Source organism: Morone saxatilis, unplaced genomic scaffold (genome assembly GCF_004916995.1).
Source record: "Morone saxatilis isolate NCDOM2014 unplaced genomic scaffold, NCSU_SB_2.0 Contig19, whole genome shotgun sequence".
In the NCBI taxonomy this organism is placed as follows: Eukaryota; Metazoa; Chordata; class Actinopteri; family Moronidae; genus Morone; species Morone saxatilis.
In genome coordinates this window covers 22,790,440-22,810,222 of record NW_023339751.1, presented here as the reverse complement: position 1 = coordinate 22,810,222, position 19,783 = coordinate 22,790,440, and the positions used below count along the sequence as shown (strand labels likewise).

At 35.5% G+C, this 19,783-nt stretch overlaps 1 protein-coding gene across 1 annotated transcript; it reads left to right on the top strand.

Annotated features, from left to right (window-relative positions):
- vax1 (ventral anterior homeobox 1) lies at positions 1-6,508 on the top strand. Its single transcript, XM_035664038.1, has 3 exons — positions 1-214; positions 1,785-1,972; positions 5,966-6,508. The coding sequence occupies exons 1-3, from the start codon at positions 1-3 to the stop codon at positions 6,506-6,508; spliced, it is 945 nt and encodes a 314-aa protein (XP_035519931.1).
- The last annotated feature ends 13,275 nt before the right edge of the window (positions 6,509-19,783 follow it).

The following is a 19,783-nucleotide window of genomic DNA, read 5'->3' as shown; positions in this document are numbered from 1 at the left end:
ATGGAGGTCAGGTACAACCAAGAGACGGAAGGGATGGGGCTGAAGAACGGACTAAAGAAGGGGAAAGATGACAAGGACTCCCAAGGCAGCTTGTCCAAAAGCTTACTCAAGGAGCAGCAGGACTCCTTTTCCCCCTCTGGGACTGTGGACAACTGCGAGAAGAACAGGGGGAGCACGGGAGACCCGGACTACTGTCGGAGAATACTAGTCCGAGGTAAGGCTTGTGGTCTTTGTGTTGTTTTCTTTTTTTTCAGAACTTGCAGTGTCATACTTCAAAGATTAGACAGATACAAAATATGCCTTTAAACAAACAGCCAAAAATCCATTAGAATGACAATTTGTTCAATTTATATATGGATATATGGAGCCTATTTAAAATAAAGAGGATCAACTCTGGGAATTAGTTTTTTAGAGTACAATTATAGGAACATAAAAATGTAAGAGAATTAAATTATTTGTCATGTAAAAGAGCAAATTTGTATTAAACGTATGTTTATTTTACTGCATGACCACAGAGGTTTTTTTTGTGTTCATTTTGGTAATTATTTGTAAACACTATCATAACCTAAGTCTTTCTTCAGATTTCATACTAAAGTAAATGATAAATGTGCTAGTGTTAAATTATTAAAAGTGCTTCATGTCCTTTTGTAAATTTAAATGTGTGCAAGGTGATACATTTAAGCAGAAAAGCCTACAGGGTTTATGCTCTATGCACTACAGTACAGTTCAAGGATGATTTATTAAAATATAAATAATTAAACACATAAAAAAAATTAGATAGGAGTTTGTTATTATGTATATTTAATGTCAACAAATCATACATGGAATTGTGTGTGTCTGTGTGTGTGTGTGTGTGTGTGTTGGATGTGTGTGTGTGTGAGTGTCAGTTGCCCAGGGAGTCATTTACGTAATTTCCTTCGTGCAGTGTTGGCCCAACACTAAGAGTGTGGGAAAACAAACTATAGTAAATATAACTTCACCAGAAACAGGATTAGTTATGCCACATGTAATGAGACAGAGCAGCCTTACTGCCTAAAATATATATAAAAGTTTGCTGTTGAAATATTTGATTGGACAGTCAGTTAAGTTTAGTTGTTAATAATAAAATAATGATGAATGGATAAATCACAGCACTGCAACCACTTGTATTTAGCATGATCTAAATTATAGTCAATTTAAGTTGAGTCTATTTTAATATAATTTTGATGGTACAAAAGCACCCATTGTTGTAATATTCCTCTTCTGTGGTAATGTGTGGATTAAATGAATGCATTGAAATGGAACCACAACTTTTTAAATATTTATTTCATATTTTTCTGTCACTTATTAGGAGGACACATTTTTAAACATTTGACTTGAACTTGAATTGATTACAAATAACAGAATAATACGAGTTTTCTGTTCATGAGATTTAATATGTCAGATTAAATATATGATATTTAGCTACTTAATTTAAAATCTAGGGTGTAAACTCATAGATGTAATACATAATTTAAACAAACAGTATTTGTACATTATGTTGCATTTAGTCCACATACAATTAGGTTAAATATAGTAAATAAAATCAGAATTTGGCTTATTATTATGATTATATTTGTATCTCTAGAACTGTGTTGACTATTATAATAATAATAATAATAATAATAATAATAATAATAGTAATGTGTGTCATTATGAATATAAAGCCAGTGTACACCTATAATACATTGCATTTATGTGTTCTATTGTTACTAAGTTGCACACTTTGCCTCAGCATTGTTAAGTTAAAGTGCTCATTATTGCAGATGCTAAAGGCTCTATCCGGGAGATTATCCTGCCTAAGGGTTTGGATTTGGACCGGCCCAAGCGAACCCGCACCTCCTTCACTGCGGAGCAACTCTACCGGTTGGAGATGGAGTTTCAGAGGTGCCAGTATGTGGTTGGGAGAGAACGGACGGAACTGGCCCGTCAACTCAATCTTTCTGAAACTCAGGTGTGTATGCATTGTACTGCGAGATTTAAACACGATGGATTCATTCTGTGCAAACTGGAGAATCATAATGGATGCTTTTATTTGGAACTGAAATAGCCGTAATGTGTAAATTTAAGTCATTCCCTTTATCTTTTTACACCAAATACTGCCATCTTTTTTCTCTTCATGTTACAATCTATTAGGATCACTTGCTTTGTCTTGTAAGAGGCTGAATTTACCCACATAATCAAATTCACTCCACTTCGTTTGTGAGCCCTGACACAAATAAATCATTAATCAGACAAAGCAGTTTGTGTATTTTAAAGATGCAATAATTTTTTTTGTCCATAAAATTAAAGGATTTAATACTTGCATACATAATTACAGAGACGAGATGGAAATAAGGATTTTGTGTTTTGCTGATCATTATTTAAAATAAACAAGCACTACTGATATAAACCTTTAATGGCAGCAATAATCATTAAAAATCTGCAGTTGTTGTTGAGTGCTAGTATAAATATGAGCACTGGGGTTTAGATTTAGATTGTGGATTATACTTTTAATTGTATGTATCCCTTTAAAGTAATTAATTGGCTTTCTTAACAAATAGCTTATGGAGTGTTTATTGTCTGAAGCTGCTAAAATGAAAACTTCCATTTGAAAAGCCTTCCTCCTCCTGTCATGCATGTGGGGTCAGCGGTGGGTCATGCAGTGTACGCTTTGGGTGAACTGCATTTGCACTCTGTGTTGGACACCAGATTCCAAAGCAATTCACCGGGTCACCCTGTGCAATTCAGACTCAAGGGAACCCCTGGCCGTCTGCCTCAAACTGTCACTGCATTTTCAGCTCGCGTTTCACTCATCTACTTATTTATTTCTGAAAACGTGCTAAACGGCTAACAGCGCCATCGGCTTGGTCTTTGGTGCTAATGTGTTGTAGCTTTCAGCACGGCTCTTACAGACCTCTGCTCAAGGTCAGCCTTCCCTCACAAAACAGCACCACAACTGACAACTTGAATCTGTTTGTTGATGTGCAACAAGGTCACTGTTTCTTTGATTAACTGCTCTGTAAATTTAACTTTTTTAAGTTTTGAAATCTTTTAATATTTTTCTTTTGATTGACACAATTGCTGCTTTTCTTTTTTTCACATAAATTCAAAACAAGTTAATTAACTGTCTGAAAATGTGATTCTGCTCACATAAAGGTAATATAGAAAACAACCTTTGCTCCCTATTTAGGCAGGACAAAGGCATCAGGATTTTCTTCCACTGTCTGCTTCTTATCTTGATGAAATGCTTTTTAATGGCAACCTGGTGAAATTAACATTCTGTTCCCCGGCACTCAGGGGTTGTTACATTAAGGCCATTTGCTGTGTGTGCACATCTAATCATCTTTGTTTGAGCTACCAGCTTCACCTTGTGGTTTTCATTGTGTTGAAAATGTAACCTCCAAAATGAACAAGATGTTCCTTCTGAGCAGTCGCAAGTATTGGACTGAGCGGCAGGGTTTCTTCTCTGGGCATGAAATGGTTGTTAGCAGCTGGTGAAGAGTAAAACTACCTACTGAAGAGACGGGAAAAAGATATTTAAATGTGATTGGACTAGCAGTGGGGTTGTGCTGGAGTCTTGCTGCTGATTGGTATGTGTACATTTTGTTCCATATGAAAGCAGTCAGGTGTGATTACAGGAGACTTCCAGGTACAGTTTATAAAGAAACACAGGGTGTTTGTTTCAGTTTTGACTTTTTTGATTAATAAGATTATGTGAAAGTAAACAACGGATATGTCAGAATAATTAAATGGATCTGTTGAGCCAGATTAATGACTTGATTGAAGGTGTTAAATTACAAGGTTGGTGCTCTTGTTAGTTTAATAATTTGTGTTACTAAGAGTGCATTTTTTCTCCATCTCTAAAGTTTGATTTATAGAAATGTCTGTGATGTCACTATATATCGCTGAATGAGGAAACACAATGGCCTATGGCCCACTGATGAAAGCCCTTGGATTTGCAGTAACTAGTAAAAGTAGAATTTCTTTGTTTTATTTTTACACCTTTATTTGACAGGGATAGCTGAATATTACCAGGCAATGTGGGAGAAAGAGAGAGAGAGGTAGGATGATTTGCAGCAAAGAGCCACAGGCTGGACTCAAACCCAGGCTATACTGCAGTAAGGACTCAGCATTAGTACCTCAGTCGCACACTCTACCGGGTGAGCTGCTGGGGGACCCCAACAACGACCGTTTCTGCATTTTTTGGCAGCAGGTCAGTTTGGAATATTGCAGGGAGTGTGGAGCAACCACAGTGAGCCGTGAGAGGAAAAGCTGCAGGCGACACCTTCAACTTTTCAGTGACTTATTAACCAACTCCTGTCACTGGTCACAGACTCAGGCCGTGTGCAGCTTCAGGCATTAAAGGCATACAGCATGTGCAGCATTGTTCAATGAATGGTGGAATTATTGCCTGATTTCTTTATTAAAATTACAATAGTTTGTATTGCTGCCCCCAGCATCCTATGACCTAGTATTAAACCGCATTTGCTGTTCCAATTAGTAACAACAGGTGTCGCCAAATCAACCAGGACTGGATTTTAAGGTCAAGAATATAAGGAATGGGTTTTTTTTCTCTTCATCTTGATACTCCATTTACTGCTGGATATATACTATAAATGTCTGTGACATTAATATCTTTAATTCAAGTGGAAATCTTTACATTTTTAGAAACTATATTAATAATCAATCGGATGTTTTCATATTCCTACGACAGGCTTTGTTGACCTTTAAAGAGGCTAAAAAGTTCTAAAATTTAGGATTTCTGTATTTTCATCATCTATTCTATGTAACTCTAAATGTACTTTTTTAGAAGTCCCAGGGTGCTAATTAAAAGAAGGTCACTGATGGTGGCCATTTTGAATTTGGAGGCAGAGAAAAGAAACATTTGCAGAAAACAAACTTTGGGCTGCCAATTGCAACTATTTTCATAATCCAGAAATGTCATTAATTAATGTCATTTAATTTCTAATTAGTCCGCAAAATGTTAGAAAAGAGTTTAAAAAAATTGTAAAACTTTATATTGGTTGTATATATAGATATATCAATGTACAGTGATGTAAAACAGAGAAAACTGCAAATCTTAAAAAAAAAATTCTTGATAATTAAAAATATATAAAAATCAAACAATAATGAAATTTACTGATGATGCATTGTCTGTCAATTTCTAATAATATTTTCAGCTCTAAATAAATAGCATCATACCACATTTTTGCAACATAATCAATAACAAGTGATACTAAATAAAACCAATAAACATTCAAATTATTATTATAATTATTGCGCCAGTTCTATGTGTGTTTCTATATGTATGTGTGTCCAGTGACACGTGGGAGCCGACTATTTGGATCTCAGCTCATTTTTTTTGTTGAAAGTTAAGCATTGGTTTACATATGAAAGACTATCTGTGAGCAAGTTCTGATTGAATTAATCTCCCGCCTGTTAGTGTGAGCCCTCTCCTCCATGACTGAATGAAATCACTGCAGCTTTTGATCAGTCACAGTCTACAATCATCACCTGGTGGACCACTTGTATGTGTGTGTGTGTGTGTGTGTGTGTGTGTGTGAGCATCCCTGCATATATAGCTATACATTATCTGAAATGCATGCAGCGATTGGGTGGGGGATGGATGCTGTGCTCCTTTTGATTTGTGAACAATAGCGTTGGGTAAAAGTAATCAACTTAATCTGTAAAGAGACACTGTAGTATAGCTCATGGTGCAATTATCTCCAAGTATCGAGATTATCAGATCATTGCTACACTACGATCACAAACCCTTTTCCAGCAAGTAGCAGTTCCTGAATTATTGCAGGGGACTTTTCTTATTGCCATACCACCAACATTAGAAAGGTCAAACTAATGCTGTTTTGAGAATTTTTAAATTCACATTTTCCATCCTGTACAGGCAATACTTAATACTTAATATATGTATTTATTTCTAAAGGTTCTCATCTGTGTCCCTCTCCAGGTGAAGGTCTGGTTCCAGAACCGGCGCACTAAGCAAAAGAAGGACCAGGGGAAGGACTCTGAGCTGCGTTCGGTGGTTTCAGAAACAGCGGCGACCTGCAGCGTCCTCAGACTGCTGGAGCAGGGTCGGCTGCTGACCCCTCCAGGCCTGCCGGGCCTCCTGCCCCACTGCGGCAGCGGCACGCTGGGCTCTGCCCTGCGCGCTCCCTCTATGGCCATGGCCAGCAATGGCAGCAGTAGCAGCAGCAGCAGTGGTGGCGGCACCAGCACGGCAGGCGGCAGCCCTCCTCTACCCGCCGTCACCAGCTCAGGAACAGTGGCGGGCCTGCAGAGCTCACCGGCAGCTCATGGCCTGTTCAGCTTTCCCATGCCCTCCTTACTCAGTGGTGTCGCCACCCGCATTTCCTCTAACCCCTTGTCCATGGCCGGCTCGCTGGCTGGCAACCTGCAGGAACTTTCTGCCCGCTACCTGAGTTCCTCTGCTTTTGAGCCTTATTCGCGGACCAATGGCAAAGAATCCATGGACAAGAAAATTCTGGAATGATGCTTTGTTTTTACATAGATGGATTCCTGTTTCCTCTGGACACGTTTTGGTTGTTTTCTTGGCTTTTACTGTCTTTGTTTGGTTTTGCTCATTCTCTTTCATCTGTCTGTGTCATGTTCTGTAGCAGTTCATGTATTCCAGTTGCACATCTGGCACCTTGTGCAAGGAAGAAAACAAAGACCTACACAAGCTCATCTAACAAAGACAGGGTAGCAGGGTGGAAAGATTTTGCACAAAATGTTCATGTAGGACTTTGTTACAGAGATTTAGACAGACTAAGGAGATTACTGAGGGACCTTTCAGATTTCTGTGAAACAAATGTCCAATCAATTATTTCAAAATAACAACATACACAGGCCCAGAGAATATGGCTGCTTCATACCACAAAAGCTCTATCACTGCAAGAGAAGTGGTATATAGTGTATAGCAAGAAGTGAAGGTACCTTTCTGAATTGTGTTTGATTATTTAATCGTGTTGGGTAGATGCATGTCACTGCAGTGAATAGATGTAGAGAAAGAGAGCAAGTTGTCAAAAACCTGAGCAGCAGTTTGTGAGATCCAATCAGCAAATAAAAAATCATATAAAAACTTTTAAATGCAGCATTATGAATGAACAAGCAAGGCCGATTTCTGCGTAGAATTGGGGAAGGAAAAAAGTGCCTACGTTTGAAGGTCAATGCAAGGCCAGTGTCAGCGCCGAACCCAGTGCATTTGACGCGTGAATGCCACTTGCTTATGCAGATGCCTCACAAAAAATTTTGCTTACAAAAAGGTCTTTTGTAAATCTATTTGTATTAAGTTTGGACTGAACCAAAACATAATCCAGAGAAGGTGTTGTCATACAGTATGATGGTTCAATTGTTCAGTGTTGTTTTCTCTATGGTTTGGTGAGGATTTTAACATTCAACAACGAAAGTCTTCACTTTGTGGCATTTTCGTCTTCAAGATGCAGTACCTGACCTGACTTTTTTGTCTGTGATTTAATACCACTGTGAGTTCTCAGAGTTTTGCTGTACAGTTTCTATTCCATGTAGGAGCTAAGCGCAGGAATAAGTTGTCGAAAGGGTGGAGTCCTGAAGAAAAGCTTTTCAGCCTTATTAAGCTGCTTGCTTTGTTGAACGCTACAAGGTAACAGGTTTTTTGAATCATTAAGACAACATAATAACCCTTTCTTCCTGTGCGAAATTTTCAAAATCTACAGCCTTCATAAAAGATTTAGGCAAACTGATGCATGTGGAGACTGAACGGAATTATTGTAGTATAAAAGTACTGGAAATGAGAAATGTACCTTAAAATTGTTATTTTATTGTAAATTATTCACTTCTGTAATTAATAGATTATTAGTATAATAAGTAAAATAATTAATGAATGAATGTATTAGTGGGGTTGAGGAATCAATCAAAAGCTCTTTGGTGCTGTTGTTGTGAAATATCTTGAAAATTGTGAAATGTGTGGTACAAATGTGCATATATATTATGTATATGGCTACAGACAAAGACAAGTGTGTTTTTCATTTTTCTTTCTAAATGTTGCTATGAATTAAGTTGTGATAAATTTCATGACTGTTATACCTCATACACCACAGCCTGATGTGTATATGCTCCTGACGATTTTTTCCCCCCTACTAGTTTAGGTCATGTGACTATTACCACTAATCAGGGCCCATGAGGGGGTAAAGAGGGGAAAGCCTTCTCTGGCCTAGCCGCTTGGGGTGCCCATGGAGGGCAGTAATAGAATAGAATACAACAGAATATATATTTATTGTCATCGGGGTGGAAATTTGTCTTAAGCTCACCAAAACAAGATACATCATAAAAATACTGACATGCTAGTTAGAAAAACAAGCACATAGACAAGGTCACATTACAAATTTAAGGACAGTTCATGTCAGTGTCTATGCCTTAAATCTCAACATCACTTTGTAGAGTTAAGAATATTAGTGCCACTTGGGATGAAGGATTTTAATCATTTTCATACTAAATATAAGAAACCAAATTTTATTTTGAACCAAAATACTTACCAACAAAAATAAACATTTCATTTATTGTTGCTTTAGTAAGTAGTAACTATAATGAAAAGCCCCTCTCCTGGAAATGGAATTAGTTATTGTCAAAAAAAAAGCACATGACCTGAGAAATGTACTGATTTAAACTGACTACTGGCAAGTTTTGGATTGACTATCCTTACTTTTGCTGGACCTGCACATAAATCAGGATACCATAAAAAAAGGAGGAAGCTGGCAAGGGCTTTAGACCCAAATAATAATATAACTTATAACCAACTTTTTTCAGTCAGCTCAGAAAGCTACTCCAAGCCCGACTGAATGATTGCCAACATTACAGCTAACGTTACTAGGCGTAATTTTTTTTAAATTAATTCCATTGCTTTTAATGCCAAGATACGTGCATAGCATTCAAGCACTAGGATTAGCCAGGTGCCCATGCTCATCAGATTAAAAAAAACACTTTGGTTAGGTTTAAGCAACAAAACTACTTGGCTAGGGTTAGACAACAAAACTATTTCATTAGGTTTCTGCAACAAACCTACTTGGTTAGGTTTAGGCGATAAACCCACTTGGCTAGGTTTAGGAAAATATCATGGTTTGGGATTATATAGATGCTTTCACAGCGTTAACCACGTGTCATGTGAGCATGGGCACCTGGCCAATCAGTGCTTTAATGCTACACGTGTCTCTCACCATGAAAAGCAGTGGGATCCATAATAATGCCTGAAAGAGCCACTACCACCTCTGTGTGCCTATATAGCCCCTGTCACTGAGTAGGTGTATGTCTCTCTGTATACATGTGTTGAATAGGAGAGAGAGAGAGAGAGAGAGAGTGAGCCCCATTCATTCAGGGGCCTAGTCATTTCTGTAGGAGGGCCTGCGACAAATCTTTGACTCGAACAATATGTAAAACTTGTGTTTAAAAGTCAAACTAATAAAATAGCAGCATTACAAATTAGCGCTTTGCGTGGTTGGAAGACTAGAAAGGCACAAGTACAGTCCATTTACCATTTACAAATTGGAATGAGAAGTTTAAGAAATCAGTTATACAGGAGTATAGCAGTCATGACATTGCGATCAGTGGGAAGTTCTGAATGAAATACTTTCAGGACTGCAACAAATTACTTTATCACTTAATCTGAAAAATATTTTCTTGGTCAGGAAGCAATGAAAAACATCCCAATGACTGAGGTGACATCTTCAGACGTCTTGCTTTTTCTGATAACAGCCCAAAGATATTACATTTACAAAGATCTAAAAGAGAGAAGGGCAGCAAACCCTTACAGTGGAGAAGCTGGAATCACAGTAGGGATTGGGATATGGGATAATATACAATATTATTGCGTATCATGATAAAAACATCCTGTGAATATGCTCACAAGGCTTGACTTGAAAAGCTGTCTAGCTCCCTAGCATACAGTCCTGTATTGATTTACTGATTTATTCTGAGTCCACATCTTTCCAGTCATTCCAAAATCCTAATTTTGTCTCAATGGCTGAAGGCCCAGCTTGTCTGTAGTATCCCACACAAAAAACGGTTAAACCAGATTCATGGAAATAATATAGATTCCAAAATACAGAACAGGGAGATAAGGTCCTATCTGTGAGGCAATACAAATATGTGTTTCTTAACTGAATGTAAGGTAAAGTGATTGCATTTCCATTTTAAAAATATGAAGTATATTTTCATGATTATCGTGATAATATTATTGTGTATTGATGTATTATTTTGGCCATACTCATTATTTATTTACTTATTATATTACTTACTTTTAGATAATCGTAAAATTAATTTTTCATATATCGTCCCATGTCTCAGTGAAAAATGATTAATAAACTATCAAAATAATTCCCTATCAATATTCTGTCAATTAACTAATCAATTGATTATTTGTATCAACTCTAGATTTTATATTTGCCTGAAATGGTATAGCTACTAGTTTGTGACAAGTGGAAAAAAGATACGGGCAAAGGTAAAATCCCAGTGGAAATGGGGGCACTCCCTTTCACTGTTTAAAAATACTATCTTTGTCCCGCTGATGCTTACCCACTAAAATCTCTTTGTCCAATTGTATTTATCCAGATGACAGATGAGGAGTTGATCAAAATGTTGATACGCTCATCTTCACAGTGAGTTCACAACAATAAGCTTTCTCAGGCAGGCTGCACAAATCCTGTGATTGGTAAAGGATGTTCTAACAACCTGATGAGGATCCTGAATACAACATTCAGGGCTGAAAATTACCTTGATGTTGTATCCATCAAAGCTACGGAAGTCAAGGACAGGTGTTGTTTTTAGTATTGGGTCTCTTTTAGTGCATTAGTAATACAGCATTTTTACATTGTTTCTGTTTTCCCGTCAGACAATTATTATTATTTTAGGAAGAACAGATATCATCATACAGTGTAGACTGATATGACTTAATTTTCATGCAAGAAATATCATTCATACAGTTTGACCAAAAAAAGCTTCCAACCTCATGTTTAAATCATTATAGTCTCCAAATATCTGTGAACAGTTAGTAACTACTGTTTCTAAGGTCAATAATGAACTTTCACGCTCAATGCACACACACCTACTTGGACTGAGGTAAGAGTCTGTAACAGGACAATCCCTACTGAACTGTCAGGAAAGGAACTAGATGAGCCCAGTGTGCAGCTGGACAGCTTTACTGGTTGCACAACAACTCCCTTGGACCATGACAAGACCTTTTTCAAACAAACATAACAGACACGGTATCTGACAACAACGTCATCATCAGTGGTTGAGTATAAGATAATGTTTGATCTACAAGATCAGGTCAGAAAATGGTGAGAAATGTTTCCCAAAGCCCAAGGTGATATCCTTAAATGATCCTGTTTTGTACACAACTTGAAAATATTCAGTTTACTGTCATAGAGAAACCAGAAAATATTGACATATGAGAAGCTGAAATCAGAAAATTTGGACATTATTTCTTAAAAAAACGATCAATTATCAAAATAGTTGGCGATTCATTAGTTAACAACTGACTGACTAATCACTGCTGCTAGAGTTGAGGATGTGAACCACGACCCTGCTGTAAAGGGAATCATAACGTTCCACTTTGGACATTAATGGGTTAGAATAAAGAAGTAAAAGAGTAAAAACAGTCCCACCAGAAAAGTTGCGTTTGCAACAATTCAAAACAAATTCAACCAATCCCTGTGGATATTCTGCTTCCTTGCAATTTTGTCCAATTACCGCAACTTTTACACAAATTTGACCAATCATTGTAGTTTCCTGTGAGTTTCATCTGTCATAGCAGTCCCCAGAGCAAAAGGTTAAGCCACACGTCACCAAACTAATCGAGACTTTATTGTTGCCTTCAATTTTTAGTGAGTTATACAAAAAAAGCTATTATCTTTTTCACTTTTTCCTGCAAAAAAATGCCTGAAATTTGGTTTTTAGTAAAGCTGCAATGAAATCCCCCCAAAAAAGCCAAGCCAAGTTTAATCCTGAATGACCTGGTAAAAGGTGTTTTACATGTACACTGTGGCACTGCAACTTTTAAAGTAAAGGATCTCAGTAATTTGTCTACCACTGGCTGTTGCTATGGATAGAAAAAATGGACTTCAGAGTATTACATGAGGGAAAGAGAACATTTACTTTAACACTGCAGCAATTACTACTACAAGTTTAAGCTTGTTTGTAATATTCAGACAATCTTGTGTTGAGTGTAGTTCTGCTTCCTCTGGCAGCAGAAATGCAGAAATTGTCCAGTAAGAGAGAAAACTGAGGCTCTTTTGTGAGCAGACCAAAGGAAACCAATCCTCCCCACTGTGTCTTGGGAATCTCCCCGAGGGGAAAAAAAGGTCACATTTACGCCTCCTGCCCCCTCTCCACCCCCCACAGCCACCCCCACCCATTCTCTCCCTTCACCCTAAGTCCAATTAGAAGGAAGGTCGGGGAGGTTTTTGTAAGTGAGGGGTTTCGGTGGGGGAGTGTGTGTATGTCTGTGTGTGTATGGACGCGCAGGGCGATCATAGCTGCAGACCACCAACACATTTTCTCCCATCACATGGGCCAGGCTTTAAGCTCAGGTCTTAGGGGGTGAAAGAAAGGCTACATTTTATCTTGTTTTTAGTATCTGTTTTTTGGCCTTGTCCTTTTTGCGCCATACAGTGTATCTGGGGATTAATGTGATAACAAGTCTGACTGGCGCATTGATCCAGGGGGCGGCTGTGGCGCAGAGGCAGAGCGGGTCGTCCCCTAATCGGAAGGTTGTTGTTTCGATCCCCGGCTCCTCCTGCCACATGTCGAGATTCCTTGAGCAAGATACTGAAACCCAAATTGTCCTGAGTTTTTACCTGTGCATCGCTGTGTGAAGTTGTATGAATGGAGTTAGTTCTCTTCGATGGACTTTTGCCCCCCCAATTTCGCTGGTGGTGAAAGGGTTGAAATGTGGCAACGTAGCCTTGTTAAAGCGCTTTGGGAGTGTCGGAAGACTAAGAAAGCGCTAATACAAGCTCAGGTTCAATTTACCATTTACCATCCACAACTTAAGCTTAATACTGAATCTGCAGGATCCCCCTCTGCATCCAGCTTGTGAAAAATCTGCACAGTTTGGTCACTCGCTTCCTCACAGAATATTAATCTGTTAAGTAATTGAAGGGAGTGGAGGGGGAGGGAAGCCCCTCAAAATCAAGGGTTCACTTGTGTATTCTGTAAAACATTAGGCATAAAGCATGAAATAACTGTAATTTTCAAATGTGTAAAACTCTGCTGTTTAATTATTACTGCAGCAACCTTGCTACGGTATCGTTTTGGACGTAGTTTGCAGTTTTGAATACCCAGATATTTTCATGTAGCTTTTACAATTTCCAGTGCCATCAATGGCTACACAGAAGGATACAAAACCCTGTCCAGTAAAATAAGCTATAATGTTTTTGCAGTTAGAAAGCCTTAGTGCAAAGTTGTTGTCATTTAAACCTTTTTTATATTGATATGTATATTGAATCAAGTACTTGACTATACTGCAGTACATAGTTGAGTTATGTATCCATTATCCCAAATGTTTCCAACAATGTTCAACTCAGAGAAATCAACTGGGACAGTCCATTCATGAAATATCTGGCAGACAACCAAAATTTTATGTGTACCATACCTGTAATTTAAAATTAATATATTTACCGAATACACATGGAATTGGATGTTGAGCGGTCTCGGGTGATTCCATTTACAGTAGTGTGCCAGTTCCAGGGCTCAGGTATCTGTGCATTACGAATATGGCTTATTTGGTCCAATTTATATGAAAGGAAACAATCATTGAATGTTGGAAGTTACTGAACATATGTGCTTTGTCCAAACACAGCTTTCAAGGCTAACAGGATCCACCACTGCCCAAGTGTAATGTTAGTATCGCTATTGATTTATGGAAATCATCTCAAGGCAACACATTTCATGTTTTGGTATCATTCCAAAAACACTTACTTACACTTTACTACTTTAGTCAATAAACCGTGGCAGAGGCAAACTGCACGGTTTGTTTTTCACCCTTTTTTTCACTGCTAAAGCTGAAAATAAAGACCAAAAAGGTTATTTTTTACCATGCTTTTGAATCTTCGGTACAGCTTTTCGACAAAAACTAATTTTGGTTTTAACTATACTTTACGTAAAAAATTACTCTCATCATTGCTGCTGTGCAAACAACAATTTAAACAATTACACAGTTTACACAAAAATTATTTAATAAGCAAGCTAACTGTTTTTAGCTTTGTTACTTACTACTGGAATCTATCATCATTCCAACCGCCCTAATAAAGCGTTAACATTTGGCCACTAACATTTTTCTCCTTTCTTTCTTCCCTTTGCGTCTTTCTTTTTCACTCTGCCTTCCTCTGTGAGAATTATCCTGCAACGTGAAGATGCTGCATGGACTATGTGCCTACATTTGAACTTTTGAATTGCATTATTATAGTTGTCATTGCAACAGTGGCATAAAATTGTCTTAAATGACACAATATCGTTTAGCACTTATTTCTGAGACAATGTATACAAAAAAAAAAAAAAAAAAAAAAAAAAAAAAAAAAAAAAAAAAAAAAAAAAAAAAAAAAAAAAAAAAAAAAAAAAAAAAAAAAAAAAAAAAAAAAAAAAAAAAAAAAAAAAAAAAAAAAAAAAAAAAAAAAAAAAAAAAAAAAAAAAAAAAAAAAAAAAAAAAAAAAAAAAAAAAAAAAACAAAAAAAAAAAAAAAAAAAAAAAAAAAAAAAAAAAAAAAAAAAAAAAAAAAAAAAAAAAAAAAAAAAAAAAAAAAAAAAAAAAAAAAAAAAAAAAAAAAAAAAAAAAAAAAAAAAAAAAAAAAAAAAAAAAAAAAAAAAAAAAAAAAAAAAAAAAAAAAAAAAAAAAAAAAAAAAAAAAAAAAAAAAAAAAAAAAAAAAAAAAAAAAAAAAAAAAAAAAAAAAAAAAAAAAAAAAAAAAAAAAAAAAAAAAAAAAAAAAACAAAAAAAAAAAAAAAAAAAAAAAAAAAAAAAAAAAAAAAAAAAAAAAAAAACAAAAAAAAAAAAAAAAAAAAAAAAAAAAAAAAAAAAAAAAAAAAAAAAAAAAAAAAAAAAAAAAAAAAAAAAAAAAAAAAAAAAAAAAAAAAAAAAAAACCAACAGTTATTATCATAGGATAGTGACTGTCTACCAATGGGTGTTGTCACCCACGCAGGTTCTAGGACACATAACCTGGATGTACATTAGTTCTCTTCAGGTTTAGCAGGCCTATTGTTGATTGAGATGCCCATGTTGGGATGTTTTTAGATTTTTTGAATTGTGAGAAAATTCAAAAACAGTTGTTATTCTTTTGTATAATTCATCGTAAATTGAAGTACAACTTGTTCCGTGAGAATGATTTGCAAAGCTGTACAGAATCACAGGATTGGTTGAAATTTGTGTTAATCGAGTTCCTGATGACTTTTTGCTGCTCTGTGGAAACCCATCATGCGTTTGTGGTTTCTAGGCTGATGTTTATCCTTAGACACTGTGTAAGCTTTAACAAACAACAGCAACAGCAGACATAAGATAAGATAAGATAAGATAAGGATAAGATAAGATAAGATATTCCTTTATTTTATCCCCTTATGGAGAAATTCAGGGTTGGACCAACAGCCATAGAGCAAAAGTTTAGTGCAAAAACAGAGAACAAAAGAATATCACAATAACACTATTATTAATATTAGAAGATATAAAACTATAAATAGTTAAAAGTAAGTAGTAAAAGTATATAGCCTACTATGCATTGTTCAAGTAGGACATGGAGTGCAAAATATGAGCAGAAAATACTAAAAAAAAAAAAACTAAAAAACTAAACTACTAAACTACTAAAGTGGAAATTTGTTTAAAACTAGCCTACTACAACGGCACAACACCTTTGACATTTAATTATTTTCCACTTTAGTAGTTAGTAGTTTGTTTTTAGTTTTTTTTTTTTAGTATTTTCTGCTCATATTTTGCATCTCCATGTCATACTTGAAAAATGCATAGTAAGGCCCCCTATATATTTTACTACTTACTTTTACTATTTAAGTAGTATTATATCTTCCTAATATGTAATAAAGTGTTATTGTGATATTCTTTTGTTCTCTGTTTTTGCACTAAACTTTTGCTCTATGGCTGTTGGTCCAACCCTGAATTTCTCCATAAGGGGATAAAATAAAGGAATATCTTATCTTATCTTATCCTTATCTTATCTTATCTTATCTTATGTCTGCTGTTGCTGTTGTTTGTTAAAGCTTACACAGTGTCTAAGGATAAACATCAGCCTAGAAACCACAAACGCATGATGGGTTTCCACAGAGCAGCAAAAAGTCATCAGGAACTCGATTAACACAAATTTCAACCAATCCTGTGATTCTGTACAGCTTTGCAAATCATTCTCACGGAACAAGTTGTACTTCAATTTACGATGAATTATACAAAAGAATAACAACTGTTTTTGAATTTTCTCACAATTCAAAAAATCTAAAAACATCCCAACATGGGCATCTCAATCAACAATAGGCCTGCTAAACCTGAAGAGAACTAATGTACATCCAGGTTATGTGTCCTAGAACCTGCGTGGGTGACAACACCCATTGGTAGACAGTCACTATCCTATGATAATAACTGTTGGTTTTTTTTTTTTTTTTTTTTTTTTTTTTTTTTTTTTTTTTTTTTTTTTTTTTTTTTTTTTTTTTTTTTTTTTTTTTTTTTTTTTTTTTTTTTTTTTTTTGTTTTTTTTTTTTTTTTTTTTTTTTTTTTTTTTTTTTTTTTTTTTTTTTTTTGTTTTTTTTTTTTTTTTTTTTTTTTTTTTTTTTTTTTTTTTTTTTTTTTTTTTTTTTTTTTTTTTTTTTTTTTTTTTTTTTTTTTTTTTTTTTTTTTTTTTTTTTTTTTTTTTTTTTTTTTTTTTTTTTTTTTTTTTTTTTTTTTTTTTTTTTTTTTTTTTTTTTTTTTTTTTTTTTTTTTTTTTTTTTTTTTTTTTTTTTTTTTTTTTTTTTTTTTTTTTTTTTTTTTTTTTTTTTTTTTTTTTTTTTTTTTTTTTTTTTGTTTTTTTTTTTTTTTTTTTTTTTTTTTTTTTTTTTTTTTTTTTTTTTTTTTTTTTTTTTTTTTTTTTTTTTTTTTTTTTTTTTTTTTTTTTTTTTTTTTTTTTTTTTTTTTTTTTTTTTTTTTTTTTTTTTTTTTTTTTTTTTTTTTTTTTTTTTTTTTTTTTTTTTTTTTTTTTTTTTGTATACATTGTCTCAGAAATAAGTGCTAAACGATATTGTGTCATTTAAGACAATTTTATGCCACTGTTGCAATGACAACTATAATAATGCAATTCAAAAGTTCAAATGTAGGCACATAGTCCATGCAGCATCTTCACGTTGCAGGATAATTCTCACAGAGGAAGGCAGAGTGAAAAAGAAAGACGCAAAGGGAAGAAAGAAAGGAGAAAAATGTTAGTGGCCAAATGTTAACGCTTTATTAGGGCGGTTGGAATGATGATAGATTCCAGTAGTAAGTAACAAAGCTAAAAACAGTTAGCTTGCTTATTAAATAATTTTTGTGTAAACTGTGTAATTGTTTAAATTGTTGTTTGCACAGCAGCAATGATGAGAGTAATTTTTTACGTAAAGTATAGTTAAAACCAAAATTAGTTTTTGTCGAAAAGCTGTACCGAAGATTCAAAAGCATGGTAAAAAATAACCTTTTTGGTCTTTATTTTCAGCTTTAGCAGTGAAAAAAAGGGTGAAAAACAAACCGTGCAGTTTGCCTCTGCCACGGTTTATTGACTAAAGTAGTAAAGTGTAAGTAAGTGTTTTTGGAATGATACCAAAACATGAAATGTGTTGCCTTGAGATGATTTCCATAAATCAATAGCGATACTAACATTACACTTGGGCAGTGGTGGATCCTGTTAGCCTTGAAAGCTGTGTTTGGACAAAGCACATATGTTCAGTAACTTCCAACATTCAATGATTGTTTCCTTTCATATAAATTGGACCAAATAAGCCATATTCGTAATGCACAGATACCTGAGCCCTGGAACTGGCACACTACTGTAAATGGAATCACCCGAGACCGCTCAACATCCAATTCCATGTGTATTCGGTAAATATATTAATTTTAAATTACAGGTATGGTACACATAAAATTTTGGTTGTCTGCCAGATATTTCATGAATGGACTGTCCCAGTTGATTTCTCTGAGTTGAACATTGTTGGAAACATTTGGGATAATGGATACATAACTCAACTATGTACTGCAGTATAGTCAAGTACTTGATTCAATATACATATCAATATAAAAAAGGTTTAAATGACAACAACTTTGCACTAAGGCTTTCTAACTGCAAAAACATTATAGCTTATTTTACTGGACAGGGTTTTGTATCCTTCTGTGTAGCCATTGATGGCACTGGAAATTGTAAAAGCTACATGAAAATATCTGGGTATTCAAAACTGCAAACTACGTCCAAAACGATACCGTAGCAAGGTTGCTGCAGTAATAATTAAACAGCAGAGTTTTACACATTTGAAAATTACAGTTATTTCATGCTTTATGCCTAATGTTTTACAGAATACACAAGTGAACCCTTGATTTTGAGGGGCTTCCCTCCCCCTCCACTCCCTTCAATTACTTAACAGATTAATATTCTGTGAGGAAGCGAGTGACCAAACTGTGCAGATTTTTCACAAGCTGGATGCAGAGGGGGATCCTGCAGATTCAGTATTAAGCTTAAGTTGTGGATGGTAAATGGTAAATTGAACCTGAGCTTGTATTAGCGCTTTCTTAGTCTTCCGACACTCCCAAAGCGCTTTAACAAGGCTACGTTGCCACATTTCAACCCTTTCACCACCAGCGAAATTGGGGGGGCAAAAGTCCATCGAAGAGAACTAACTCCATTCATACAACTTCACACAGCGATGCACAGGTAAAAACTCAGGACAATTTGGGTTTCAGTATCTTGCTCAAGGAATCTCGACATGTGGCAGAGGAGTCCGGGGTCGAACAACAACCTTTTCCGATTAGGGGACCCCGCTCTGACCTCTGCGCCACAGCCGCCCCTGATCAATGCGGCGCAGTCAGACTGTTATCCACATTAATCCCCAGATACACTGTTAATGGCCGCAAAAGGACAAGGCCAAAAAACAATACTAAAAACAAAAAAAGTACCTTCTTCCTCCCCTAAGACCGAGCTAAAAGCCTGGCCCAATGTGATGGGAGAAATGTGTTGGTGGTCTGCAAGCTATGATCCCCCTGCGGCGTCCATACACACCAAGACATACACACACTCCCCCACCGAAACCCCTCACTTTACAAAAACCTCGCCGACCTTGCCTTCTAATTGGATCTTAGGGTGAGGGAGAGAAGGGGGTGGCTGGGGTGGAGAGGGGCGAGGCGTTATGTACTTTTTTTCCCTCGGGAGATCCCAAGAACACAGTGGGGGATGTTTCATTGTCCGCTCACAAAGAGCCTCAGTTTTCTCTCTACTGACAATTTCTGCATTTCTGCTGCCAGAGGAAGCAGCACTACACTCCAACCAAGATTGTCTAAATTACAAACAAGCTTAAACTGTAAGTCATTAATTCTGCGTTTAAAGTAAATGGTCTCCTTTCCCCCCATGTAAACTCTGAAGTCCATTTTTTCTATCCATAGCAACAGCAAGTGGTAGACAATATTACTGAGATCCTTACTTTAAAAGTTGCATTGCCACAGTGTCATGTAAAACACCTTTTACCAGTCATTCAGATTAAAACTGCTTGGCTTTTGGGATTTCATTCAGTCTACTAAAAACCAATTTCGGCATTTT

Excerpts from the sequence above, each read along its gene's own strand:
- vax1 (XM_035664038.1), top strand. The coding sequence starts at position 1 with ATGGAGGTCAGGTACAACCAAGAGACGGAAGGGATGGGGCTGAAGAAC. Across the intron at positions 215-1,784 it reads TCGGAGAATACTAGTCCGAG|ATGCTAAAGGCTCTATCCGG; the intron begins GTAAGGCTTGTG and ends TCATTATTGCAG. Across the intron at positions 1,973-5,965 it reads TCAATCTTTCTGAAACTCAG|GTGAAGGTCTGGTTCCAGAA; the intron begins GTGTGTATGCAT and ends GTCCCTCTCCAG.